General features: G+C 40.6%; 2 protein-coding genes across 11 annotated transcripts in view; both read right to left on the bottom strand.

Moving 5' to 3' along the window:
* Window positions 1–16675, bottom strand: part of LOC143411307 (putative methyltransferase-like protein 21E) — a 19133-nt gene extending 2458 nt beyond the window's left edge. Inside the window, exons 1-4 of one of the 9 annotated variants that reach the window (XM_076872020.2) lie at window positions 16595–16675; window positions 11382–11461; window positions 1078–1244; window positions 223–340 (exon numbers count right to left, since the gene is read on the bottom strand). In XM_076872020.2, the coding sequence (XP_076728135.1) occupies window positions 223–340; window positions 1078–1244; window positions 11382–11451 (355 nt within the window). In that variant the 5' untranslated portion in view covers window positions 11452–11461; window positions 16595–16675. The other 8 variants (XM_076872021.2, XM_076872024.2, XM_076872015.2 and 5 more) reach the window with 8 other exon arrangements.
* Window positions 16391–27649, bottom strand: part of Ercc5 (ERCC excision repair 5, endonuclease) — a 24312-nt gene continuing 13053 nt past the window's right edge. Inside the window, exons 9-15 of one of the 2 annotated variants that reach the window (XM_076872006.2) lie at window positions 25080–25312; window positions 24618–24737; window positions 24275–24488; window positions 22983–23127; window positions 19254–19454; window positions 18410–18494; window positions 16391–17029 (exon numbers count right to left, since the gene is read on the bottom strand). In XM_076872006.2, the coding sequence (XP_076728121.2) occupies window positions 16457–17029; window positions 18410–18494; window positions 19254–19454; window positions 22983–23127; window positions 24275–24488; window positions 24618–24737; window positions 25080–25312 (1571 nt within the window). In that variant the 3' untranslated portion in view covers window positions 16391–16456. The remainder of the gene's footprint in view (window positions 17030–18409; window positions 18495–19253; window positions 19455–22982; window positions 23128–24274; window positions 24489–24617; window positions 24738–25079; window positions 25313–27649) is intronic. The other variant, XM_076872007.2, reaches the window with a different exon arrangement.

Raw genomic sequence — 27649 nt, 5'->3', positions numbered from 1 at the left:
TCAGCTAAGGCTTGTGGGTTAGCGCCCCATGGGAGAATTACCACAAATTCAGGAATGAAATGGTCAAGAGACATAAGGATTGGTACAGTTTATTGATGAAGTCCATTTAAACAATTAAGGTTACAAAGAGACTCAGGTCATATAGAACATTGGAGAGTAAAGACTACTTATTTTGGGTCATTAAATTCTCATTCCCCCATTCAATCAAAAATACCTACTTACCCAGTAAACTTGCCACAATGGAGACCAACCCTGTTCCAGCTCCAATTTCAATCACGTTTTTATCAACCATATTATACTGCTTTGCATTTGTTTCCAGGAAATAGCATAAAACAAGTGCCTACAAAAATTAAATTAAAAAGTTGGTGCTTGGCAAGTAGTAACAAAGAGCAAGATGAAACTCCAGTAGGTAAATGTGTCACTGATGTTACAGGTGAGTATCCTCATGTGAGTAGGAGAGCATCTGTGGCTGTTCATAGGCCTCATTCCAGGAAATCAGCACAGAATTATATCCCCAATATGTTTAACATTTTGTCTAAAAAATAGTCTTTGGGGATTATTGGGAGGAAAGAGAAATAACTAAAAGTACAGAGTTTAGTTGCTTAAGTTGGGTCACGTTTCAAGGAAGCAACTAGTAATAATACCAGTTATTTTTAGTGTGTGGGCCAGGGCAGGCTGCAGTGGAGGGTCTGTGTCCTTCATGCTCAGTCGTTGAAGGAGTGAGTGCCCTTTGAGAATATTCTGCATGTTAGACTCATACAGATGTCACTATAATTGTTTAACCCAAATGGAGCCAGTAAAATGGGAAATAAAAACTTTAACTCTTCTAAACTCTACAGTCATAAAAAACTGAAGGAGTAAACAATGTTTTTATGTGTCTCACAAATTTTGATAAAGTTAGAAATAGAATTAATGAGTGGAAATGACTTCCCAATTGCATGATTTCTAAGTTTTAGTGCTGTGTGAGGTCACATAGTAGCATTATACAACCTGTTTGCTTCTTCCATGTAAAACACATCAGTGAACCAAACTGACTGGAAAACAATTGAATGTAGCAAATTTTGTATGAAATTATACCGAGGGCCAAACAACAGCACCGTAACAGTCCATCGCTTCAGTAATCCGAATCTCATGACCAACAAAATGAAAGGCTTCCCAGGAAATGCTTGTTACCAGAGTTGGGATAAAACATCTCGCCATGATCTCTGAGACCACCTGCTTGTCGTCATGGTCTTCTCTGGCCTCTGCAAGGAAATCAAAGAGGTAGTAGGTATCTTAGAAACCCAAGACAGAAGAGAAGCAGCTAATGGAAATGCAGCATTTCCAGCCTCAGTTACTTTCAAATATTCACTGATCTTAGATGAAACTAAAAAGTAAGGTCTACTGTCAAATACTTCATAATGTAAGCTAACATTCACACATCAGGGTGTCCATGTTTTTCTGTTTTCTAGACGTCACACTATCCATTTGTGCAATGCTAAATGCAACACAGAGTGACTGACATACTACTTAGGCAATATGTTGGTCAAGGAGTACAACTTAGAGGTAGTGTGCTTGCCTAGAATATGCAAGAGGAAGGAAAGAAGGAAGGATGGAAGGAAGGAAGAAAGGGAAAGAGGGAGGGAGGAGGAAGGAAGAAAGGAAGGAAGTTTCCAAGGACCACCAATCAGTTTTTCCTGAACAAGAGAAGACTTTGATGGGATATAAGATCCTACCTTTTTGTAGAGTCTACACAGTGTGATTACAGGTGTTTTAGTGACATATAATAGGCTGTTCTATTTAACTTGCTTTTAACCAGATAAAAGGTATGTTGCAATACCACCCAGCGGTATGCCCTAATATTATTATTTTTTATATATTTATTTTTTGGTTTTCAGTGGACACAACATCTTTATTTTTATTTTTATGTGATGCTGAGGATCTAACCCAGCGCTCCGCGCATGCCAGGCGAGCGCGCTACCAATTGAGCCACATCCCCAGCCCTATTTTTTATTTTTATATTATTATTTTGGGGCACTCATGGAATTCTGGCATCTATAATCTTACTTATGGTTAATAAGTACCATTTAACTACTAATTATTGAGCATATAACTTAACATGCTAGAACCTGCTATATGTTATAATAATATTGCACTTAATTTTGTTGTTGTTCTTGTTCTGGAGATTGAACCCAGGAGCACTCAACCACTGAGTCACATCCCCAACCCGTTTTATTGTTTATTTTGAGGCAGGATCTCACTAAGATTCTTAGGGCCTTGCTGAGACTGGCTTTGAATTTATGATCCTCCTGCCTCAGCCTCCTGAGCCTCTGGGATTACATGTGTGCACCACCACGCCTGGCTGCCCTTAATCTTTGCAATAACTGTATGGTACACACTATTAGTTTCACTTTCACTGATAACAAAGCTAAGACTCAGAGAATCATGTTAACTTGACCAAGCCCACCCAGGGTATAAATGAAAGAGCCAAAATTTGAGCTCCGTTTGTGGTTGCTCCAGAGCCTCCTTTCTACAGTTTTAAAAAGCTGTGATATAATGTGTGTGTGTGTGTGTTTTTTAATCTATTTGTCTCTAAGAGTTTACAAACTTAAGTAAAATGTGAAAGAGAAATCTATATCAAATGACGTTGGGAAACAAACAATATGTATAAAGTGCTTTGCATATTGCCTGCTACATGGTGTCTAAAAATTACTACTACTACTACTATCATTATTATTATTTTGAAAGTATAGCAAAGTGTATTAGAAAAGAAAGAAGAGGGAGCACCCTCAAGGGAGAGAACAGGTCCTGTCACAGAAGAGACATAAAGAATGATCATTATTTTTGTAACTGTTACTATTTTGATCACAAAATTCAGACAGAACAAGATCACCAGTTAATCAAACCCTGGATGGTGTGGCACAAACTTGAAAACTCAACAGTTCAGTAGTGCTGTGGCTGAGGTGCTTGGAGTGGTTTCATGAAAGAAGTTTGTCTTTGGTCAACCTTTGTTCTAACATGACTTCCATTGATAGAGCAGCTGTTTCTCTCTCTCACACCGGCCCTTAAAATCCACTGCTCCTTCCAGTATTTTCTGCTCTCTCAGCTCTTGCCATCCACCTCCCCTTCCCCAGCACTCATGAAGTCAGGCTTAGTTTTCTCCGGAAGAGAAGATGGAAAATAAAGACCAACTGTGAATATAAGGAGGAAACAGCATGAAAAGACAAAGCCAACCGAAAAACAGTTTTAAATTCCTAAGTAGGAAGAGATGAGGCAGCAAAGTCTCACTGTAACCACTTTTGCCAGAGTAATCTTTGTTCCTGGGTTAGCCCATTCACTCACTCTAGAACTCTGTGCTGAAGGCCTGGTGTGCACCTGCCCCCGTCTGAGTGGTGGAAATTTGGTAGCTGGCCAGAAGATGTGGTCACTCCCCTCAGAAACACTGGAAAGACAGACCTAATTCCTCTAAACCTCAACAATGCATGTGATATCTCAGGGCATCAGAGATTGGATTTAATAATGTGAGTTATGATAAAGGTGAACATAAAGCCCATATTCTGGTAGAGTTTAGCAGTACTATTTGGGGTGGAGGCAGATATAATAGAGACGTAGGTTTAACTGGGCCTAAGCTCAACATGAGTCAAAAGTATAAAACCAGTATCAATAAAAACTTGTACACTAAGGTCATGTTAAGAATATAATTTCTAAAATGAGGGCAGTAAAGGCTCTGTTCTATTTCATGCTGGTCAGATCATACTGTTAGTCCCATATGCAGCTGCAGAAGTCTCACTATACTGGAATGCCAAGAAACTGGAGGAACCGGGAGGTGAGACATCTTGAAACTCAGCCACAGGAGGACAATTTGAAGAGATAGACCTGCTCCTCAAAAATAGTAAAGACCTGAGGGAACACAAGAGTTGCTACAACTTTAAAAAAAAACTAGTAAATAGAAGAATGGGGGGGGGGGTGCATGTGTGCATGTGTGCCCCACATAGAATCTAGTCAGAACCATGTGTTCCCCAAAAGAACTCCCGCTTAGCTACAGCCCACAGGAAGGGGCCTGTCCATCCCCTGATTCTCCCACTGACCCTCAGTAGAGATGCAACAAAAATAGCAAGATGAAAAATTGGTATTCTTCAGCAAGAGCCACCTCTTCTAATATATTCCACTGTACTTCTCCTTAAATAACTGCATGCATTCGCATTCAGAAGAGCTCCAAGAACCAAATAATACTGGTAATATGTTTTATTTGAACTTTAACTTTCATTCCACTACATGCACTTGGCTTACTAAGAATGAAGGAGTGGGGGAGGAGGTTTGCTGTGGTGGCTCTTTAGGGAAAAGCAGAGAACATTAATTGCTTCCTTGACCTTTAGCTCAGCGTGTCCTCCTGGGCCTCCTTGCCTGCTCCTTGTAAATGCAGCACTCCTTTGACAAGTCACCTAAGGTACCAGGGATTAATAGATGTTAGAGTACACCAAATCCCAGGAGCATCTCCTAAAGTTCCAGCCTTTGATACAGAAACTTTGTCAGTGAATATTTACTGGTACAATTTGACACCTCTGACTTTGCACGTTCTTTTAAAGGTTAGTTGGCCAGATTAGTGCTGCTGTCTAACAAGTCGGTGATAACAAATGAATTCCTGGCTTTTGACTGTCTTTCTGAATACACTGAGCTAGTCCTTTCTTTTTGATAATGACTACATCTTTGTCCTCATGTGGAAATGAAATTTTTAAAATATATATGAGTATATTGTTATGATTGACAATTACACTCCCAAGACAAAGGACCTTGAAAAATATTTCGTGAAACAACTACAGCCACTATTAATTGCATATACACTAAAAAAGAACAACTTTATCTAACACATATGGCAATTCAAAACTAGTAATAAAACTATGATGATATTGTATCATATAGAAATCATTATCAGTTTGAATAAAATTTAATTGATAATGCTTTATATTAATATTCTGTTTTGCATTTAAATGTTATATGACTACTATAGGCATTCCATAAGAAGTAACCCTCATAAAATTAGCTTAATTTACATCACAAAGCCAAAATATGCTGAACATGGCTGCTTAAAACAATTTGTTAAAAGAGGAACAAAATCTTTGTAAGAACCACACTGATAAAATCATCAAGTTTCTTTTGAAACGACTGATGAAGCTTAAAACAAAATTTCTTTATGACAATAAAAAAATCACAATAATGTCTAGATGTAATATGTGAGATTTTAAAAGGAAACATATACATCTCTCTATGATTATTTCCATTTTAAAACACTGGCTGTTCTGGGGCTGGGGATGTGGCTCAAGCGGCAGCACGCTCGCCTGGCATGCGTGCGGCCCGGGTTTGATCCTCAGCGCCACATACAGACAAAGATGTTGTGTCCGCTGAAAAACTAAAAAATAAATATTAAAATTCTCTCTCTCTCTTTCTCTCTCTTTCTCTCTCTCCCCCTCCCTCTCAAAAACAACAACAACAACAAAAAAAACCCACTGGCTGTTCTTACTCAGCATGAACTTCTACCTAAAGATCTTGAGGTAATAGTTGTAATACAGTAGTAATTTTTTATTTAAATGAAGACACATGTAATATTAAGTTCCAGTAATGACACCACCTACTCCCAGGGTTGATAACAAGAATCTCTCACCTAGAATCTAATGGGAAGAGCAGTATACTACACAGGCATCCTGGAGCAGCCTCCTTTCAATAGAAGGGAGGGATCTATACCCCAAAGGTAATTTACAAAGCACACATTCCTCAAGCTGCATTGTTTACTGAATACGGGATTTAGTGTTTAAAAGATTTATGAATTAGCAGATAGTGTTTGGTTCTTAATTAATATCAGAAGAGCAATTTCCTCAAAAAGTTAATAATATTGTCATATATTGGAATTCTAGAAGCATTTTTGGACAATTTTCCCACATATATTCTCTCCTTATTTTCTAGCACTGGGACAAAAAACTAAAACTGGGTAACCTTACACAAAATAGTAGATCTTGACTTTCCTGGGTGAAAGCCCCCAAACTCCTGATGTCTTCACCTTTAGATGAAAGCTATCTACCTATCTTAGAGTATTATTTTCTTGATGAATTTAATATTGAAACATAACCATCAAAAGATCTTAAATAAAACATAATCAAGACACAGTATTATAATTATGTTGCTACCTTGGGCTTATCTATTTTAATGCTTTTTCATACAAAAAAAATCTAATACCATTTTCCTGTTATTAAATCTTTGCTGATTTAAAATTTACCAGGTGGCTCTTGTTCTCCTGAGAACTAAAGGGATTTCAAGTATGAAGTGAAAATTAGCAATATTCTGCCACACTATGAAGACTATTCTCCTGAGAAAAATTCAGTGGTGAATTGATTTTGGTGCTGGATTACAGCAAGCCTTCCAAAAAAGCAACTCTGTCTACAGTCCTCTCTTTTATATCTTTAAGGTCAGTAAGAACAATAATAAATGAAGGGTCAGAGCACAGAAATACACTAAATAAAAAAGGAGAAAAACAGCAACTTTTTTAATGGCAATGACAAGTGAATTTGAGCTTCCATTTGCAGGCTGTCATGAGAAAGTGTCAGCAAAATATCAAGTCAAGCCACTCTCCTAAATGAAAGCAACTGTCATTCAACCAAATCTTCTCTTCAAAGAGGAATGTCATGTGCTTTTTAGAAATGCCTACGGATTTTTTTAAGATGTTAAAGATATTTTCAGATAAATAAATGGGCACAGGCTAATCTGAAACGTACAATTGTGAATGTCTCAGCAATGCCGATATCTTGAGCCCTTATATTGAAATGGGTTCCTGAGAAGAGTCCACGTTCTATCTGCTGGTGCACTGAGTTTCAAGAATGTAGAGTCTGGAACTCCAGTGGAGTAGACATCTTATGTCTTCACAGAAGAAGAAAATTCCTCTTTTCTTGAGACTGCTCAGGATGCAAGTAGAAAAACAAAGAAGAACCTCAGTTCGTTGTATTCAAATTTCACTCCTTGAATCATGAAAGGGAGAGATTCAGTGTCACTGTCAGTGGAGTTTGGGAAGTCTTGGAAAGCCCTTCTCTAAAGGCTATAGAAGAAGCCAAGTTGGTGGGATCAGGAGAAGCAACCTTGAGGAGGAGATATTTGTGCTCAGGGAGCTATGAAAAGATCAAGGTGCACCTGGGATCACTGTGAGAAATGAGCCTGAAGAAGCTGAGACCAGACTTGTTGCAGTGCTGATCCTTGTTCTATAAGGGAAGGAGGAGCCAGGAACTGATGTGATCAGATGTGCTGCTCAAGAACTACCTCTGTTATGGCTCAGATGTGAGGTGTACCCCAAAAGTTCATGTGTGAGAAAATGCAAGAAAATTTAGAGGTGAAATTATAACCTATTCAGTGCATTAATCTCCGAATAGGGATTAACTGGGTGGTAACGGTAGACAGGCATGGTGTGGCTGGAGGAGGTGGCCATGGGCCATGGGGTGGGGGCTGCCTTTGGGGTTGATATTTTGTGAGCTGAGTTTAATCTCTCTCTGCTTCCTAGTGCTTTTCACCTTCATGCTCCTCTGACATGCCTCACCTCAGGCCAAGAGAAATGGAGTTGGCCATCTATGGACTGAGACCTCTGAAACGATGAGCCCCAAATAAAATTTTCCTCCTCTAAAGTTATTCTTGTCAGGTATTTTCATCACATCAGTGAAAAAGCTGACTGAAACAATCTCTGGAAGCAGTGGCTGTGGGACTGGGGAGGTCAGAAGCTAATGACAAGCCCGTTGCAAAGGTCCAGTTGACGGGAGTCTGATGAAGGCAGCAGACAGAGTCGAGGGCCGAGTCCCACTGGTGTCCTTTGAGCAGCACATGCCTCCTCTTGGGGACAGCAACTGGCACCCAAACCTGACATTCAAACCAGAGTTTTGAAGACATCTGAGGCAGATTGAGGCAGTAAACTTGAGTTATTTTTGTTAAACATGTGAAAAATTGGTTGTTTTTTAGCTAATACTTACTCAGGTTACTTTTTAAATATTTAAAATGTGTTAATGAGTGATGCCCACCTTAGTAATGCTATGGTACCCCAACTATAATATCACATATTTTACCTCACACTAGTTTGGTAGGTTTCATAAACAGAGATAGAATTACTCAGGTAAACTTTTTTCTTTGTGCAGTAAGGCTAATATTATTCATAAAAGCATATTACTCAGTAATCCAACTCCGTAAAGATTTATGAAAGTCCTCAGGAGAGAGTTTCATGTGATACCCTGAGTAGGATGTTATACTAGGCCTGAAGGGAGTCAACTGGCTGGTGACCAGAAATATAAGACCATCTCTAACGAGCAAGCCTAAGTCCAACCAATAGCCTTGGTTATAGTTAATTCATTTATTCACTCATTTATTGAGCACCTGGGCACAGACCAACATGTAAGTGCTCTAACAGAGGCTTAACCAGCTAATTCAAATATTCAAAGTTCCACTTCTCAGGAGCTCAGCAAAGAATTACCTGAACCTTCATGATTATGAGTTTGCCAGGCAAGTAAGATATGTCCTAAGAGGAGATGTGTCTCACATAGGGAACAATATGTGTCAGCCCACTGGCGAAAGATCTCTTGACCAATTTTACAAATTCGAGGAACTCTGAGAATATATGAGGTAAGTGGAGGGGTCGGGAGCACAAGATAAGACGCTTATACCACCATGCTTAGAAGTTTTGATTCTATCCTACAGGAAATAATGAGACACTGAATAATTTTAAACAGAAGCCTAATGTGGCAAGGTTTGGATTTTAAAAGGATCATGCAAGCCACAGTGTGAAAAAGGAACTAGAGAGGGTAAAGAAAGTTCGTCCGGAGTGAGACAGCCAATTAAAGGCAGTTAACAACACTGGACAGAAGAAATGATAAAGATCAGAATCAAAGCAATTGATGCTGGGAATGGAGGAGGAAGAGTAGGAGCACTCATAGAGGAGGGCAGGCGAAACCAACAGACTGTAATGGGGAAGGGCATGAAGGAGAGGGAGAAGGCTCCTGGGTAGCCAGGAAAGTGATTCTGCCATATACCGAGACAGGAAATATACTGAGGGGAAAATCTGAATAGGAAACCCACAGTTAAGGCATAGTCATAAGATGTGCTGGCCATCGAGGGAAGCCACTCAGATGAAGGGAACCTGCTATAAGGAGCTCAGTTGCCAACAGTGCCGCCCTCTGTGTCTTTGGCTCCTTGAGAGCTTCCTCCCCTGGGGCTGCCTACCACAGCCAGCCCATCCCATGTTGGATGCCCCTTCACTGGTCAGATTCAGCTCAGGGACATCCCTTGCCTACCTGAGATGTCTCAGAACTGTTGGAAGCTCTTCCTACCCAATCTATCCATCTCTCCCCTTCTTAGGTGTAGGACCTAAGCCGAGATCTGAGAATTCTGCCTACTTCTGCTCCTTGCTTCTTTATCTCCCACAAACATTTCCCCAAATAAAGTCCTTGCACATTTAATCCCATTTGGGCATTACTTCTGAAAAGACCCAAACTGACTCAAGGCAGTCTAATAAGCAATTGGAGTGATCTGAGTTGCTGTGCACCAGAACCCCTGACTCTGGGGAAGGACAGTCTCCTCCATGGCTGCAGACTCTCAGGAGACCGTTTTAGAAAACTATGCTCCATGTGCTAAAGCTAGAGGAGGCTGCAGGCAAGCATGGGACACGTGGCATTGTTAATGTGGATGAGGTTTTAGACAGATCATAATGTAGCATCAGAAACATGTAGAAAGGAATTGCCAGCACGCGCCCTAGTCGTAGTTTTAATCTGTGTATAAATGAGTGACATTTTATAGTTCTTGAATCTTCATGCTGGTGTTGAAATACAAGCTAGGAGTTTGCTCCATCCTTTCCAAGTAAGAGATACTAAGTATAAAAGAGCTGGGGTAGGATATATCAATACCCCCTGGTGCCCGAGAACGCCATGTTCCCCTCCTGGGTAGAGCCTTTGCCAGCAACACAACGCCTGGCTCTGCTCTAACAGCACACCCTTAATCCCCGAGCTTTGTGCTTTTGAACATATTTTTAAAGCTTTAATTGGCTATACAGATGATTATGGGGTGTGTTTGTTCATGTTGTAAAATATTTTAATACTACTTCTGTCTCAACCTTTCCTTGAACTTCTTCCACTTCCTTTGTAATTTGCCAAATTATCATAAGCACAGTTGAAACCAAGAATTGTTACTAATGGTAATGATAATGACGTAATTTTATTCATAAACCACACAGAAATTGTATCTTCACTCAAATTATCTAAATGGCTGAATTCTCTAAGTGATTACAACTTAAATGTTTAGGTTTGCAAGAATCGCTACAGGAAAACCATTGGTGTTTAAGCCAGGTAGGCTGCCAACCCTGGGCACGCACCCAACTCTCTCAGCCTGAAGACACGCTCACCTAGGTAGAAGCCACCTGGTGTGGCCGAAAAAGGGAAAAGCAGGATGACAATTCTTAGAAAGCGCCACACCATGATAGACCAGGAGGGAGAGAAAGAAAGAAGCAAGATGATTTTATTTGTTTTGAATTGCTCAACAAAAACATGGTAATTGTTCTAGTCTCTGTCAAGAATATCTACAAGTCTATACTTTTAATATAGAGATAATGGGGTACTTATATTGTGAAAACCATGCAGGTTCACACTTCATATGTAAGACTACGTGAAACTTGTAGGACAATTTAAATAATCACACTGATGATAGAACTCAAACTTAAATTCTACATCCAGAAGTCAAATTATATTAACACATACTTCATATTTAAGACCATGTAGTAATGGTAGGCTAATTCCAAATAACTACACTGGTAGTAGAACTCAAATTCTTTTTACATCTAGAGGTCAAATTACATGATGTATTTGCCTCTAATTAATAGTCAGAGGGATGGTCCATAAACACGTGTTACAGATGTTTTTATAGCCTAAATTCATCATTCATCCAAGCATTAGTAAAATCTTCAGTTTTTTACATAAAACTATTTAGATCTCCCTTGCAAGCTTCTTATCTAAAATAACTTAAAAATCACAAACATGCATTTCATGTACGGTATTTGGTAAAAATAAAATTTTCCATCTTTACAGATAAAGAAAAACTCTAAATATATAGTAAGTAAGTTCTAACTACTTAGTAACTCTATATATTTTATTTATTGTCTGCCAAAATTATCTCAAACATATCCCCAGGATCATTGGTATCATAACATTAGGCATAAAAAATTACTGGAGATATCTCAGGTTAGCAAACACAAGCTGAGACATAACATGCAGTAAATCAATGTCCCGGCTGGCTCCCTTCAAGACATGGATGAACACTGCAAAAGAAATATTTTATATTCTACTAATTATTTTCCTTCTTAGAATTGGTCAAATGGTGAAAGAAACAAGATTATTTACCTTCTTGAACTTCTGGCTCCATCAAGTGATCAATCAATGGATGGCTATATATTGATGTTTTCTTGATCATTTCTTGAAAACTAGGCAAGTAATAAAATGTCAAATGGTATTAATGAAGTAAAAATATGTACTGAGCATACTCATGCTTACCTACTAAATTTTAACTTCAAATATAGCTGAGGGAATATTAAAGCACCACATAATAAAAAAGCATGATTTAATCAAGACCAACTCAACACTACCTAGTACAAATCACAACTGGAACAAAGGCTTCAGAATCAGGACTTCTATAAGCTACTAGAGAAAGAACGTGTTCCTCACCAGAGACAAACAGCTGCCACAGAGAGGCACATCATACTGCCTGGTAAGACAGCAATGCCAAAATTTAAGAGATGATTAAAGCATTGGGAAGAAATGGGTTTTGCTTGGTGCATTGAAAACCATAATATTAATCTAAAATAAAGCATCTTAGCAACCAGTGCAGAGATCATTTGTTTCCATCTGTGCGTCATTAGCACTTCCTCAGTGTCAAACAGCACCAGGGCCAGATGATCGTCCTAGTAGCTTCTACCATCTATGCACACCATCCCAGCAGACATATAAGACTGAATAAATCAAAGTATTTCATGCCTCTCAAGTGGAACAGATAATCAGAATTAGCTCAAATGAGCCACTACTCAAACCTCACTAAAGTTTGATTGGTATCATAGAAGCTATCACTGTACTACCATAAATTAGTAAAACACTTTCTTCCAAGGATCCCAAACTACTTATAAGTCACATTTCTTCACAGCATGCCTCAGTAAATTAGAAGCCAAATTATTTTCCCTAGAGTTTACAAACAAGGTCACAGCTCAAATAATAGCAAGACATATGTTTTGTTCCCAATTTAATCTCTTCCATTAAAGAAAGCAGTCTTCATTACACCTGTCCACATGAAAGCCAGTATTTATTAAATGTTAAGCCTAGACACACCTAAATGACTTAGCCAAGTTTACAGAAGGTTAAAAAGTATCATCCACAACTTCTGTTTTGCTGCCGAGTCCTCTGGTAGAGCCTGAAAGGCTTGCACCAAAGCAGAGTTTACTACTGTACACACTGGCAGTGGGGCCGTGCAGAAGGATTAGGATCCCGACAGCTGCAGCAGTGAGGCTGGGACACCCTTCTGAAGGAGCTGAATAGCAGAATGACTGCGGTCCATGAAAGAGCTAAAACCAATAGCTAGATGCAAACCACTCCCATGAGTAAGCAAAGACTGCACAGAGGCAGCAATCCAGTTCTCCCATGTCAATGTCAAGGCTTATTCTAATACTCCACGGCTATCATGTCCTGTGAAATGGAGGCTGCATAATTTTCATATCACCAGTCTTTCTGGGTGTGAGCCGTGTTTTCAGAATCCAACTGCATCAGAATTTACGCAGCACTGCTCTGCGCCCAGGAATCAAAGCACCCCAACTCCTTCCTATTCAGGTGGAATGGCAAGCTAAGGGTGTGTTCATCTCTGTACTTACACAGGAGCACTATGTACCTGTAGGCATGCATAAACATTCCCCTGTCTCTGAAAAGATACCCTTGATACAAGTTACTTGAAGCAACAAAGCCAAGCAATATTGCAAATTTAAACTTAGGAATGCAAGAAACACTCAACATTCCATGACTTACACAGAGCTAACCAAGGTCACTCTGCTGTACTAGGCAGGCCTGCACTTCAGGAGGCTCCATTTAGTTACTCCTATCAATAATTAGCTGGTGATTTTGACCATATACTTAGCATGTTCCCTGGCTTTCTCATCTACTAAATAGGGATATAAAAGGCATATAATATACATATTTGTTGGTTACTATTATAGTTAAAAACATTATAGAAAGTCTAAAATCCTAAACAATACAAACTATTATTCATAGGCAGTTAATTTTTGGCAAATGACACTCTTTTTGTCTATTTTTAAAGCAAGAATAAAGAATTATTTAATGTATAAAATTATGACTTTTTCAAACTGTTTAAAAGATGATGCAATCCTTGGTGCTGGATTTCTTCAGAAGCAGAATCCCTAAATCAATCATCTTAGCCAACTGTTAGACATAATCATTTCAATTATACAGAACTTTTTAAAAAGCAGAGACACAGAGATTTCTGCCTCTGGCTGTATGTACCTAGAGCAGACCTCGGCTTCCTTAGGAACCAGAAAAGCAGGTTTTCAAATACAAACACACACATGCTCACGTGCTCCTGTTAAACAGCATCCCATCGAGCTGTCCAGGCAACAAGAACTCCAGGCACTGATCACCGGTGAAGAGAAAGAGGCTGAGTCGCCCAAGAGGAAACAATGGACCCAGCTCAGCTTCAGGCAACCTCACAGAAGTGGGCAGACAAAAGAACAGCTGGTAAGGCATCCAGGCACTGAGGGCCTGGATCCCAAAGAAGGGACAGGGAAGTAGCCTGACATTCCTCACTGACCTTGCACTCACAGCAATGAGTAATTGTGCTGTTTAGGGCATGAGGCCAATTTCCCAAGCATGACAAGGCAAAAAGCAGAGCAAAGTTCAGAAGAGAAACACCAGGCTTTCAGCTGGTACTCCTGGAGAACCTTTTAGGAATAAGGGCTGAGCAGCAGCTGGAGTTTTGTAAAGACTGAAAACCAGACTTGAGTCCACTTTGTCCTGACATGAAGTCAGCCCTGCTGCCTGGCAGAATACCCCCGGGATCCCTGGTTGTGGGGGAGGGGCGTCAGCACAGCCACAGTTTCTCATTCAGAAATTTTTTCAGTCAAAATTCACCAAGCACATCAACAGACAATAGAAATCAACTCACAGTTGACCCAAATGGAATTATTTGATCTAAGCTTCAAAGCAACTGTTTATGATGATCCAAAAACATATAAGGGAAACTATACCAAAGAATTAGAGTATATTTTAAAAGAGTCTACTAGAAAGAAAGGAAAAATAACAATAAATGAAAAAAATTCAATGTATGGGTTTGACAGCAAATGTAGATAAAGCTGAAGAAAACATTCATAACCTGGAAGATAATTTTATAGAAAAGATGGTATCACCTAGATGTAATAGGTAATCAACTTGCTCTGAATAATGATAAATTGGCTTTGCTGCTGATTATTCTCAACAGGCAACCTATTTTTGTAAGTAAAACAAAACCCTGGAATTTTGAGTTATATTTGAGTTCAGGTAAAAAATCTTACTGACTAGATGGGTGGCTTTCATAGTCAGTTAATGTCTCTAAACTTGTCTATTCCTTTGTAAAAGAATATCCTTCGGTCACACGGTTAAACTGAAAAAAGAGGATATACTATCAAAGGGTTCTATAAATACACTTTTCAGCATGTTTCTCATGGTCCTGAATATCCATTTTCTCCTTCTTCCTAGGCACAGACCAGGTAGAAATCACATTTCTGAGCATGTCTAAGTATGGCCAAATGCTCAGTTCAGGTCAATGAAATGGAAGAAAAGTGATTTTTCTAGTCACCCTTAATGTAAGACATTCTGCTTGTCCTGGATTTGGTTCCTTCCCCTTCCAGGAGGGTGAAAAACTGATGCAGTGGTCACAGTCTGTTCAAGCAAGACACCCCAGAGGATGGTAACCAGGGCTCTGAATAACTCAAAAGACAACAACTTCCTCTGTTGACGCGTCGACAGTAGAGTAAGAGAGAAGGAGGGCTCTAGCTCACCTAGACCATGTATAGGAAGGTCTCTGTTACAGTGACAGACTTTATATCAGCTAACACAATGGAAAATAAATTTGAATTATCTATTAAAGCCAACAAAATTAAAATATTGAGCACTGTTCTACCCACATGTATATGCAAAACCTCCCAATTACCAGTACCTTTGAAAAATACCAATGATATGAAAACATGTTCCTGTCCTCACTGAAGTGTTCTGCTTCAAATACCTCTAGAGCAAAGAGGCATTAAGAAATGACTTGAGTTTATTGTGTAGACGTCATTGTCAATGTGAGAAGGAAGCTGCTAGAGAAGACTGAGAGAAGCAGAAGCCATATTTGAAATTAAGAAGAAACAATGAGCATAGAAAAGTAACAGCTGAAGTCCAAGTATGGAGAAGTTTGGTTGAACAGTAAACAAAGGACAGCCTAAAATCCTGAGGACTCATTGAAAAGTTGTTGAAAAGTATCTGTTTGTAACTTATTTTCTTTGGTGAAGATTTTCAATTTGAAGGCCAAATGGTGGAAACAAGGAAAGATGGAAATATGAAAGATACCAGAAGGATTATGAACTTGGGAAGGCACCCCTGAAGGTACCCTAGACTCAAAGTAGCAGGCAGCACTATCCGTACCTTGTTTAGTACTAACCAATCAGGAATCCAGGAGTAGCTCTTGCTGGAGATCTCCCCATAGTCATCCTAAAGTAACCCAGGCTGACCACTGGACAAAGAGCTGTGCCAACAGTAGTCAGCACCTAAAGTGGACCCACCTACACTGGCTTGATGAACCCCTGAGCCACCAAATTTATTTACAGAGAAGTCAGCTTCTGACCCCTGAAGTAGTGTAAAAGCAAACATCACAGGTGCAGAGGTTCCCATCATTAATGCTCACAGGAAGAAGGAAGCACCTCTGTCAGGTTTCCTAATTAATTGCTAAAGTCACAGCCATCATGTTCTTCAAATATGCTCCAGCAGTGGGGGTCCCTCCTGCTATCCTTTTAAGAAGAGCTTGAGGGAAAACAGCAAGCAGTGGGGAGCAGGAATCTATTTCTTACTGGAGCTGCCACTATTTATTCCCTAACTACACAGGTGTCTTTCTTCTCACCTAGGTGTGAGTCAGAGGGAAGGCATTCTGAGAGGGCGTGGTCATGTGGATTCTTTGTTCTTTTTTTTTTTTTTTTTTTTCCTTATGTGGTCAGAAAGCACCAGACAGGGTAAGATATGGAATCAGGAGGAGATAAAGTCTCTGAGAACAAGAAACACCCGAGGTGGCAGAGGGCACGGGACAAGCGTGACCCGCCGGCACCGTCAGGTTTTAAAAACCACACGCTGGATACAAAGACTGTGCCCACGCTTTTAATTTCATTGTGTCCTCAGCCACAGAGAAGGCGGATTCTGAATCAGGTTTTCCTCGCTCTTCCCCTGCCACGTCTCGGCCTCCCTTTTCTCCTCCCAAACACGGGCCTGGCCGTCACCAGGGCGGCCCTGGCGCTCCCGCCGCGGGCCTCCTCGTCCTCGCTGGAGCTGCTGGTGCTCACCGCGGCCTCCTGCACCGGAGCGCGGGCGCCGGCGCTCCGCTTTGCCCCAGCTCCTCTCCTGCGCACGGTCCTCGGCGGTGAAGCTCCGGCGTCCTCGCCCGAAGAGGCCCCGGGCTCCGAGAGGCAGCTCACCCCCAGAAACCCACCGCATCCGTCGGGGCCTGCAGACTCCGACAGCCTCCTCCTCTTGAGGCGCGAGGCCTCCTGCGGTTCCTCGGGGAGGCTCCTCTTCTGGGCGCTGCCCGCGGCCTCGCCCCGCGTCTCGCTGGCTCTCTCCTGAGCATCGGCCGCTGCTTCCCCCTCGCTGGCTGCCGCCTCCCTTTCCTTCCTCAGCAGACACGTCACGGCCCTGCTGAGTCTCTGGCTCTTGATGCGCTTAGCATCCTGCTTCTCCTGCTGAGCCAGTCTGAGGAAAGAATCAATCCGGAGCTGTGTCTAGAATAAAATAACACACGATCAGACAGATGTCCACACCTATCAACAAGCTCCGCCTCGACTGCTCACACTGGATCACTACTTCAGAGATGCTGGTTTACATCTTCCAAAAGCCAGTTCTCTTCCAATTAACTACAGTGGGTCTCAGTGATTTCTGAATTACACTGGAAGCAATACCTGCACTCACTCTGTCGACTAAGTCCTCTGTCCACATCTCCAACAAGAAATCTCTTCTGAGACACTCAAAAAGCATCATCTTCTCGAGCAATAAAATTTCACTGGGCTTGTTTCTAAGTCCTACGTCTCCTTCTTCTTAAAACATTATATAATCATACAGTACCTCCAGGAGGCAAGCTCAGAGGATATTTTAAGAGCTGTAAAAAGTATTCACACCTTGGGAAGATACTCTTTAAAAATACTTACATGTGAAAAAAGTTTTAGGCTTAATGTCCATCACAACATTATTTACACTTTCCAATTATAGAGAAATACACTTATATTAAGTTCAATAGTGGGAAAGGAGAAAGTTCTACAACAAAATGTATCTCGAGCCGAGGAGTAACCAGTCAGTGAGAAACAGCATTCACTCTCAGCTGGGCGATGCTTTCAGCAGAGAAAGGTCTTCCAACAAACAAGAGGGATTCCCTGGAAATGCTCTTTACATCAGTTTTGCTTTTTTTTTTTTTTTTTCCAAAATTGACCAAACTTAATGGGAATTCACTCAATTATCTTAAAAGATATTTTTTCATTTCTGCTAAACAGTGGATTTGAGAGTGTACATTGTGGATTGCTTCCGTGGTGGGCAAAAACTTGCTTTAAGTGAGCAAGAACACATGGACCGAGCAAGACCCACTCACCTGCCCAGGGGAGAAGGTCCTACAAGGCCTCTCCTCCTCCAGATCCTCTCTTACTGATATGCTATAATGACTGAGCTTCTCTATAAAGATCTATATAAAAATCATAAATTAAGAAGTGCTTATAATTGAGAAACCCTAATGACCAGAACTGTTCTGGATTGGACATTTCCTAAGCTTTTAAAAAATGACAATAACACCAAGAGGGTAATATCTTTAATCAGAAATGCTTAGTGTGAAATTGATTATTGTTTTTTTTTTCAAAATCAGAATGAACATGAAAGGCCATCACAGTCCAGCACTAAGAGAGATATTGTGAAGTGAAGACTAAGTCCAATTATTCTTTTTCTATTTTCCTCTGTTCTTTACCTAAAATGATTGGCAGCTGTTGAAGAACAGCTAGTTAACTCTTTGGGTATGCATCATAAACCCAAAGAGTTAACTAGCTGTTCTTCAACAGCTGCCGATCAAAGCCCTACTAAGTTCACCCTTCAGTGTGAAATCAGGGAAAGAGCCACCTGATTACCTGCTGGACATCCAGTTGCTTTAATACCGGAAATAGAGATTCATCCGTTTTAGTCCTGTTCCATCCAAAATACCGCTGACAAAATATGCAGGCAGTTAAGATTATAAATGCTTTCAAAGGTACTTAACAAGTTATAAATAAAAGATCCAAAGAACTGACCCTTTATTCCCTTCCAAAAGATTTTCATATTTAAAACATTAAAGAGGTAATGATAAAAAGATAACAAATTATTCCAACATGATCATCTTGCAGTATGTTCTTTTCAAATCCTGTAAGGCAGAAGAAACTCCACCCTCATTTTATGACATCAGCCTTTTGACTATGAAAAGTCTGACTTAGAATAAAATATGTTTCAGATAGCTTGTCTATGAAAGAAAAAAAATAAACTGTAGCTAGATTAATTCTACTCGAACATTTTAAACATCAACTGAAATACTTAAATTTAAGTATACAAAATAGAAAACCAGCAATAAAAAGGACAAAATTATGTGGGGCTGGGATGCAGCTTGATGGCAGAGAGATTATCTACCCAATAATCAATCACTTGCCCAGCACTCGTGAGGCCCTGGGTTCAACCCCAGCACCACACACACAAAAAAAAGTCATCATCATCTTTCCTATTTTTTCAAAATAAATAGTACTTAAGTATGTGTTCATGTCTATGAATGCTATCATGGCTTATCTGAAAGAAGATCCTCTTTAATACTGAGAGGGAAAAAGAAGCTAAAAGGAGGGTTTCAAGTGAATGTGATATCAGGGGAAAATGATCCAAGTTCTTGTTCAAAAGTTTAACAAGCCTTACTATGGCTCAATGTCCCTTATGTTTGCAGAGATTCAAGGATACTCTCTAATTTTGTCAAGATCCGGTTTCCCCCACAGAAACGAGCCCTTTGAGTCATCCACCACAGGTCTGAGGTAAGCATCCGCAACTGCTGGGTTAGGGAAACCAGGTGTGAGTTGCAATTTCCATAGTTTTTTCTTCACTTTGGTGTCATAAGGATTGGGTCTTATCTTCTTATTTTTTTGAGCTTCATGCCACCACTCTCTATAAGGTAAAGAAAATATTTATAAAGTAATGAGACAGTGTAGTGCATATACTGGGGGTAAAGAACTGAAGGTAGAGTTCAGAAATGGAAAATTCAAATCCTAATTCCAATGCAAAGTGAATGATGTATAGAACACTAATTGTATTGCTTTCAGTATTATTAACCACGAGAAATAGTGATAGGGAACATTTATTAAATGATGTCTCTGTACTTGGTACTGTTCAATATTTTATCTACCCAATAATCAAGCAGAGTCCTATCATCAGCCTCACCCAGAGAGGAAACTGAACTCAGAAAGAAGAAACTTGCTTAAGATTTGTAGTTGGAAGTGAAAATCCTCTCCCAGAGCCTTCATGCATAATTACACTACCACAACAATTTCTCCAGATCTCCTTCTCAGTAGTAAAATGAAGCAACGTATCTGCATTTTCACCTCAAACAAAATGCATTGAATACAAGAGTATTCAATAAAAGGTAAAAATGCTAAGAACATGGTAAATTTTATAGTTGAAAAAGATAAGTCAACAAAAAGCATCCTATCATTTCTTTTCCCAGAGGGGAACATATAATGGAAAAAGGTCAACAGATATTAAAAATAATAAATAATAATACAAAATATTACTTTCTTGTGTGTTAAGCAATGTTCTAAGCAAAGATATGGCTATTTTTTCTTTATATTTTACCCATTTTTTCAATTTTTTCCATACTAATACTCATCTATTATTTCTTGAACTCATCCATTGTGGTTAAAGAAAGCCACATTTTTTTTTTCTTTCCATAAAAATGTGGGACTGAGGGAGGTTCTGGGGAATTAAATTTATTGAATTATACGCATGTATGAAAATTCTACAATAAAGCCCAATATTCTGTATAATTAATATGTACCTAAGAAAAGAAAGAAAGAAGTGGGGCCAGATGCTCTGGGACTGGCTGGCCAGGGTAACAGGATGTAGCACTGTGCTGGGCTAGGAGGATATCCTTTCCACTTTCCTCTTCCTGCCTCTTGGAACATTTGCTCTTGGAAGCAGCCACCAGGCTTTGAGGAAGCCAGTCTCACCAGCAGTCCAGATGGAGTGGGTGCAAGGCCCCACCCACAGCTCTGTCTGGGCTGCCAGTGATAGTAAGACCACCTGGCCAACGTGTGTGTCAGCTATTTAAACAGATCCTTGAGCCCAGATGAGCTGTTCAAACAACATAGAGCAGAAACAAAACACACCCAGGAAGCTGACTAAACTTTAGATTCATGAGCAAAATCAATGACTTCTGCCATTTGAAGCCCCTGAGATTACAAGGTAGTTTGTACTGCAATAGCAGAACACCAGGAAAAATAAACAGCATAAAGTTAAAAACATAAAAATAACCCTCAGCAATCCATGGACTCAATGGAACACACCTGCCCCCGACCCACAAAAAAGCAAAACCCAAACCAAAAAACCCACTGCTTCTCCCACTTACTGATGTTGGAAACTAATTCATGGAGTGGTATCAGCCTGTGTTCCACCTCATGACACACGAGTGCCATCTATTGTTGAAAAGACTAACTGCAGTCTTCGTTGAATCAAAACACCCACGCACATGCGCGCGCGCGCGCGCGCGCGCACACACACACACACACACACACACACAAACAATAATAATCGTTGTCGTCTATCTTCATCACTTTTATAACACTATTTCCGAGGGTGTCCTGGGCAAATGCCCACAAGCCTGCCACCACTGCTTCACTTTTGACTTTTCATCATGACTGCCAGGTATGAGAATATGCTCAGCACACTGGGCTAATGGAGCCAAAAAGACCACTACTCCTTAAGCAAGAGGGCCAGACACTTAACATCCAGGACGAATTGTGGCATCTGTCAATCAGCGTGGCTGTGGGAGGAGAGCAGGGAGTAGTGACACCTGTGATGAAACTGAAGGACTGGTGTGTAGGAGGGAAGCAGCTGCTGCTCCAGCTCAGCTGCTGTGGGACGATTAGGGAACCTTCTCCCCAAAGAGAAGCTAAATTTTCTTGTGAAATCACCCCAGATTCAAATGTTGGTAGCCAGTTCAAAAATTAAGGCTCTATTAAAGTACACAGAGAGTAGGCCAAACCAGAATCAGTTGACTACACACAGCCTGCTGGCCCAGAATAGCTCCACTTTAAAGAATGATTGACTAGCCAGGGTCTGGTTAGGAGATGATGAGAACAGAAAAGCACGGTTGCACACTCAGCTCCACTGGCCTCCCACCACTCCTCCTCATTAACTCTGTACCATCCTAAACCTCTGAGTCAGGCAGGGACCAGGCTGCTCCCATCTTATCTTTAAGCAGCTATAAGATCAAAGAGAGAAACTGCTAAAGCTGACTCTAAGTATATAACACAGTTTCAACCTGGTTTAAAAAAGTAATTACAATGTGCGTTGAGTATAATGTGCATAGAAAAGTTTAAAATATATAAAGCAAAATATTTAAAGTAGGTCCTTTTTAATCCACACTTTACAAATTATTATGTATCTATTTCATTTATATAATAAAGTTACTTGGCATTTTTTTCCAAGTTATTTACCTATCATGATATATGAGTGACCTAGTAACTTAACCCTGGTACATAAATTTCATCAACAATAAGAAAAATATGGGAATAGAGATAAAGAAAGCATTAATAAGATACACCGGTGTGTGTGGTAAGTCTGAATATAGGCCAGCAGTCAGTACTACAATTTCTTATTTCATCCAGTGACTCTGATCACTGGTTTTCCAGACCAGAACGTCCCACATTTTCCAACCACAGGACAAAGGAGATGTAACTGGAGAGAATACGAAATCAAATTGCTACCAAGGCCAGAAGATGCCATCATGTCTTGTGATTATGCTAAACACCACAGAACTAGTCACTTCAGGGGTGACTTTTATGGTGTGTGCAAACTGTCTCTTCTTTTTTTCTTCTTTTGCAGTGCTGGGGCCCTATGCGTGCTAGTCAAATGCTCTACCGCTGAGCTATAGCCCCAAGAAAGAACTACTTTCACAGATGTGCTGATGACTCCTCCCATCTCAGAGTCACCAGAACTAATAGCTGAACGGCAGGACTCTGGGCTCTAGACCAAATGAGATTCCACAACTGGACATACCATAGAATTCACAAGGTGAGGAACAGGACGGCCACCTGGAGGCCTCAGAACACTGAACACACAATGCAAGCACCTTTGCTCCTCACACCCCAAGGGCACGGGAAGCCCCTCAGGCAGTGACTTGCTCATCCTTCATATCCCCAAGGCCTGCGGCATCTGACTTATAGTCACAATTCAATAAATACTTGAATGGACAAAATGGCTTGTATACTCCTCCCCTGGGACCAGGAGAAGCCTGGTGCCACTCAAGAAGGAAACTGACTCTGATCTCAGGAGGACTCCGGGGGATCAATGAGCACCTCCTGCTAGTCTCTCAGTCCACAGTGATCTGTGACAGCTCATGACTTGAGAAAAAGTTCCATTTGCTAGAATGGGTATTTCTACAAACATCTGAATTAAAGAACTGTAGAAAGAACTTACGAGAATTTTAGGAGAGGTTCCAGGCCACGTCCAGGGAATTCATTGAGAATCTCCATGGCTGTTACACAGCCTACAGTTGGTATTCCTTCAGTGTAATCACTTCCAAGCAAATAGGCCAAGTTTATTAATTTGTTCCGGTCTAATCCTACAAGAGTAGCAATTTTAATTTAAATATTTATTTTATAACATTTATAAACATAATCACATAAATTACATAATTTACATAAATGTTATATAAACGTTACATACACACACACTCAACAGCCAAAGATATCTCCTTTTATTATCTGAAATAGATTTTTAAAAATGGCATTCTGTTCAGATTTTTAAAGTTTCTCTGTTCTCACAGCTTCAAATTCCCTCTACATGCTAACCTTTGAATTTAACTATCTAGCCTGGCTGCCTCTGAACCACAGTTGCATATATTCAACTACAAACTCTGTATCTCCACTTGGGGATCGCATGGGCATATCAAATTTGACACATTCCAGCCTGAACTCTTCCCTCTCCCAGTTCCACTCCTCTTCCTAGTCTCCCTCATCCTGTTGATGGTGGGTCCACACCACAGGCTGCTTGGTACCTTGTTCCTCTCCTCTCCCCTCCCACACCAGCTGGCCCACACTCCCTCCTCCAGTGCACCACAATGGCCTTGACCCAGGTCTCTCCATACTCTCCCACCACATAACTCTTCCCACTCCTGCTAGCCTCCCGGGAGGGGACTTGTGCCTCAGGACCTCTGCACTTGCTAGTCCCTTTGAGCACTTATCACCAAGTGCTTCTCTAAAGCACTTGCAGATCTCCTTCAGGCCCCTAAGGCTACCTATAAATACGGTTTCTCCAGACTGTCAATAACTTATGCATTTGCTCATTATCTGTTTCTCCTACTAGACTGCTTCATTCCATTTCCCTATCAAGAATAACTGGCATTCAGGGATCACTTGATGTGGTATTTGCAGAAAGAGTAACCAATACCAGGAACACCAGCATGAGCCATGGGCAGGAGTCACTCCACCCGATTCCTCCCTCCTACCCTGGTTCACTCTGGAGAGCTAATGACTAGACAACTAACCAGGTCAGATGATTAAGCTTGGAAAAAAACTAAACATACCAGGACTTTGATTGAAGTCCAGTTTTCAAAATCCTATTTCTCCACTTAAGAAAAAGATCTCTTATATGAAAACTTGTATGCACCTAACCTTTCCATTAAGGCATCAAATTAGTTCCCTGGAAAGAAAACAATGCATAAGGCAAATAGCAAAGGTAAATTTCAGAAATCTACTCTGAGGTCTTACCTAATTGGTTGTGAAAGTCCACATATTGGTAATATTCTACATATTTGTTTTTATTGAAAAAGTTCTTATAGACATGCCGTGCTCCAAACAGCCAGATGTCACTATCATCGGTGATGGTTCCAGAAGTCTGGTCGGTGAGGTCCAGGATGGCACACTGCGCCTCCGCCTCCATGGGAGCCTCGATGTAGGGAATGCCAAACAGGCGCAGGAGCTCCTGCAATCAGACACAACAGCCCCAGGGCAATGCACCCAGGCCACAGCCAGAGGGAGCAGCAACCACACGCCATCCAGCCTTCCCTGGGGTCTAAGGAAGGGATGCGGATGCCCCAGCCAAGGAACACACCTGGCTTTCCAGGAACATCTGTCCCGTCACAGTGGCAGCGATCCGCTCTTGCTGCTGCTTCTGAGCTTTGAGTGAATTCTGTTGTGCTAAGAGGTTGCTCTCCAGGGTTTCCAGCTCCTCCTATAGAATAATTTTTCATTTGCAGATAATTATATTAATAATCCAATTAAGTTCATTTGTTAGATAAAGCCTGCATTTAATCTGACTGAAAATATCAACAACCTTCTTCTCCTCATGAAGCATTCCACAGAGATTTCTGAGCAAGACTATAATACCTGAGCTCCCTCACTAAGTCACAAGAAAAGCAGAGTCTATCCCAGACAGTAATCTAGATAGAAAATAAACCATCAACAGGAAGATTCATTGCAATCAGCTAATAAATTTTCATCCAACAACTCTTAAAACTCAAAAGCTACTGAGGTCAGCTTCTTAACAATAAGTTGAAACATGCTGCATTATTACCAAGTTGATATCTTGCCATTCATCCAGGGAGTCTTCTGCTTCCTTTTCAGCTTTTTTGCGTGGGTCAGTATCAGAGTCCTCGCCTTCTGAGTTGTCCTGTAGAAGGCTCTGGGTGCCACCAGGGGCTTCTTCCTCCTCAGTTCCTCTTGGCTCCTCTTCACTTTGTTCAGAGGGAGGTTCGGAAGCTTCAAGTTCGTCATCACTTGTCACATTCTGCACTTCAATGAAGCTTCCTGTACCAAAATAACAGGGTCACTTCATCTGCAACTGGAACATGGAAATTATCCTGAAACCATCAACACCTTTCTGAAGAACCCTGAAAAATGTTGTCTCCAAAGAGAAAATCTGCGTTTAGTAGAATACATGCAATTAATGTTACTGTTAAACAAACTCAATCACAAATGCCTGTAACTTCAAAACAAGCCTTTTCAATTAGATAGACTATCTTTGAAGGTAGGAATCAAACTCTAAGATTTGCACATTAGATTAATCAACTGTTATATGTCCTAAGTTAACTAATATTGTTTTTAAAATTCAAAAGGAGTCTGGGGTTGTGTCAGTGATAGAGCACTTGCCTAGCATGTGTGAGGCACTGGGTTTGATCCCCAGCACCACATAAAAAATAAATAAACAAGATAAAGGTATAAAAAATATTTTTTAAAAAAATTCAAAAAGAAAAATTATCAAGTATAGATTGTTAAATATGACTTTATGCCATTTCACTATGAAAAGAGTAAATAAAGCTGAAAGAATCCTGGGTAATACTCAGAGAAATAGTTCTTTCTCTTCTACATTCCTTTCCTCTTCTCTTGTTATTTTTTCTTAATAAATACATATTGGTTCCATTCCTTGCTTTCAGGGAAGGGGCCTTGCACGTATTTGTGTGAGGAAACAATCGGGACAGAGAGGACCAGATCGAGGAGGAGCCAGAGGTAAGGGGAGATCATTATAGATAAAGAAAGAAATAACAGATAGGTAAATATATTGAAGATAATGGGAGGAAGTTTCTCACTGTTAAGAAAATTATAGGGGCATGAGGCACTGGGTTCGATCCCCAGCACCACATAAAAATAAACAAACAAAAAATTGTGTCCATCTACAACTAAAAATATATTTTAAAAAAAGAAAATTATAAAGACAGGGAGGTTAGAATAAACCCTGGATGTTGGGAATTACAGATATCAGTGTGAACACCTGGATCTTAATACAAAGATAAACCCAGAAATAAATATAGATGTGCGCACACATGCATCTGTGTATGTATACGTAAATGTAGCTCCAGGCTCTGTTGCTGAGGGAAACAGTGAGCACTTAGCACCCAGCCATGCTTTCTAAACATCATGCTCCCTGAAAGAAGAAAGGGTCCTTGGTGAGAAGACCAGGGTCAGGGCATGAGTGCAACACAGGCCTGGAACATCTAGGCCAGAAAGTAAGGAAATGCTCAAAATGTAAGGGGGGATTGTCAAAAGCCGCAGGAGCCAGCTTGAAGAGGCCACACTGGCCAAAGCTGGGACAACTCAAGCAAAAAAATAAACTGTCAGAGTATCAGACTGTAACTCACTGAATAAAGCCAGAATCCAGGAGGCCACACAGAAAAAAATAAAAATAAATGAGGGAGTAGAGACAGATCTTCCTTATAGTAGGGTGCCCACTGATAAATATACAAGGAATGATGCAGTTAGAAAGTCCCATTTGGTAACTATCATAGCTACAATTTACACAGATAAAGTTATCAATGGATACAAAAACAAGTGTCTACACATGTGTTCAGGTGCACTGTACTTATTAATCACAACTGGGAAATCATGAGTTTAGAATGTAGAGGCCCAACAGACACCAGGACACAAGGTGAGAGTGTATGTGCACGAAGATCTTCATCACACAGGGTTTGGTTTATAAAGTTATGTGAACACTAAATTGGCAAAAAGAGGGTCATTGCTCCTGCAGAGAAATATGTGTATCTATATGAATATGTTGCACATATACTTTTGGTCCTACTAAACAACCCACCTTGGCAGATTACATTTTCTCCACTTTACAACAAGGAACGAGGTTCAGAAGTGTTGGGTGGCTTCCCCGAGGTGGCCCTACTCACAAGTTCTGAAGTTGGGTTGCAAACCCCAATGCTGCAGCTGCTTCTACTACACTGCCACTCCACTGTCCCACCCTCTGGCCATCTCTGCAGGAGCACTGAATCAAGGCAGATCTCACTGGGGGACAGTGTGGCGATAGAAATCGCCCTGCAATGTTGGCAAACGACACTAAGTACTGACTCTAGAGTTACAAATAATTTTATACAAATGTAGCATCTACACATAATGAGCACCAGCAGCATATAAGTGCATACAGAAATAGACACATATATCATATCCATGGGGAGAAAGCCTAACAACAGTGGCAGACAAAGTAAGAAATGATAAGACAAATATAAAGTGCTTGTCACTGAGGTACTGGCAAAGGAGCCTGAGAGCTAAAGGAAAACCCCAGCTTTGCCTTCTCCCTCTAGGACACTACCCCCACTTTATAGCCAACAAAGACGGAGCTTTGCAAAGCAGGATAGACGAGGACGC

The sequence above is a fragment of the Callospermophilus lateralis genome, chromosome 12 (assembly GCF_048772815.1).
Source record: "Callospermophilus lateralis isolate mCalLat2 chromosome 12, mCalLat2.hap1, whole genome shotgun sequence".
NCBI classification, from domain to species: Eukaryota; Metazoa; Chordata; class Mammalia; order Rodentia; family Sciuridae; genus Callospermophilus; species Callospermophilus lateralis.
This window is presented reverse-complemented; position numbering and strand designations above follow the sequence as displayed.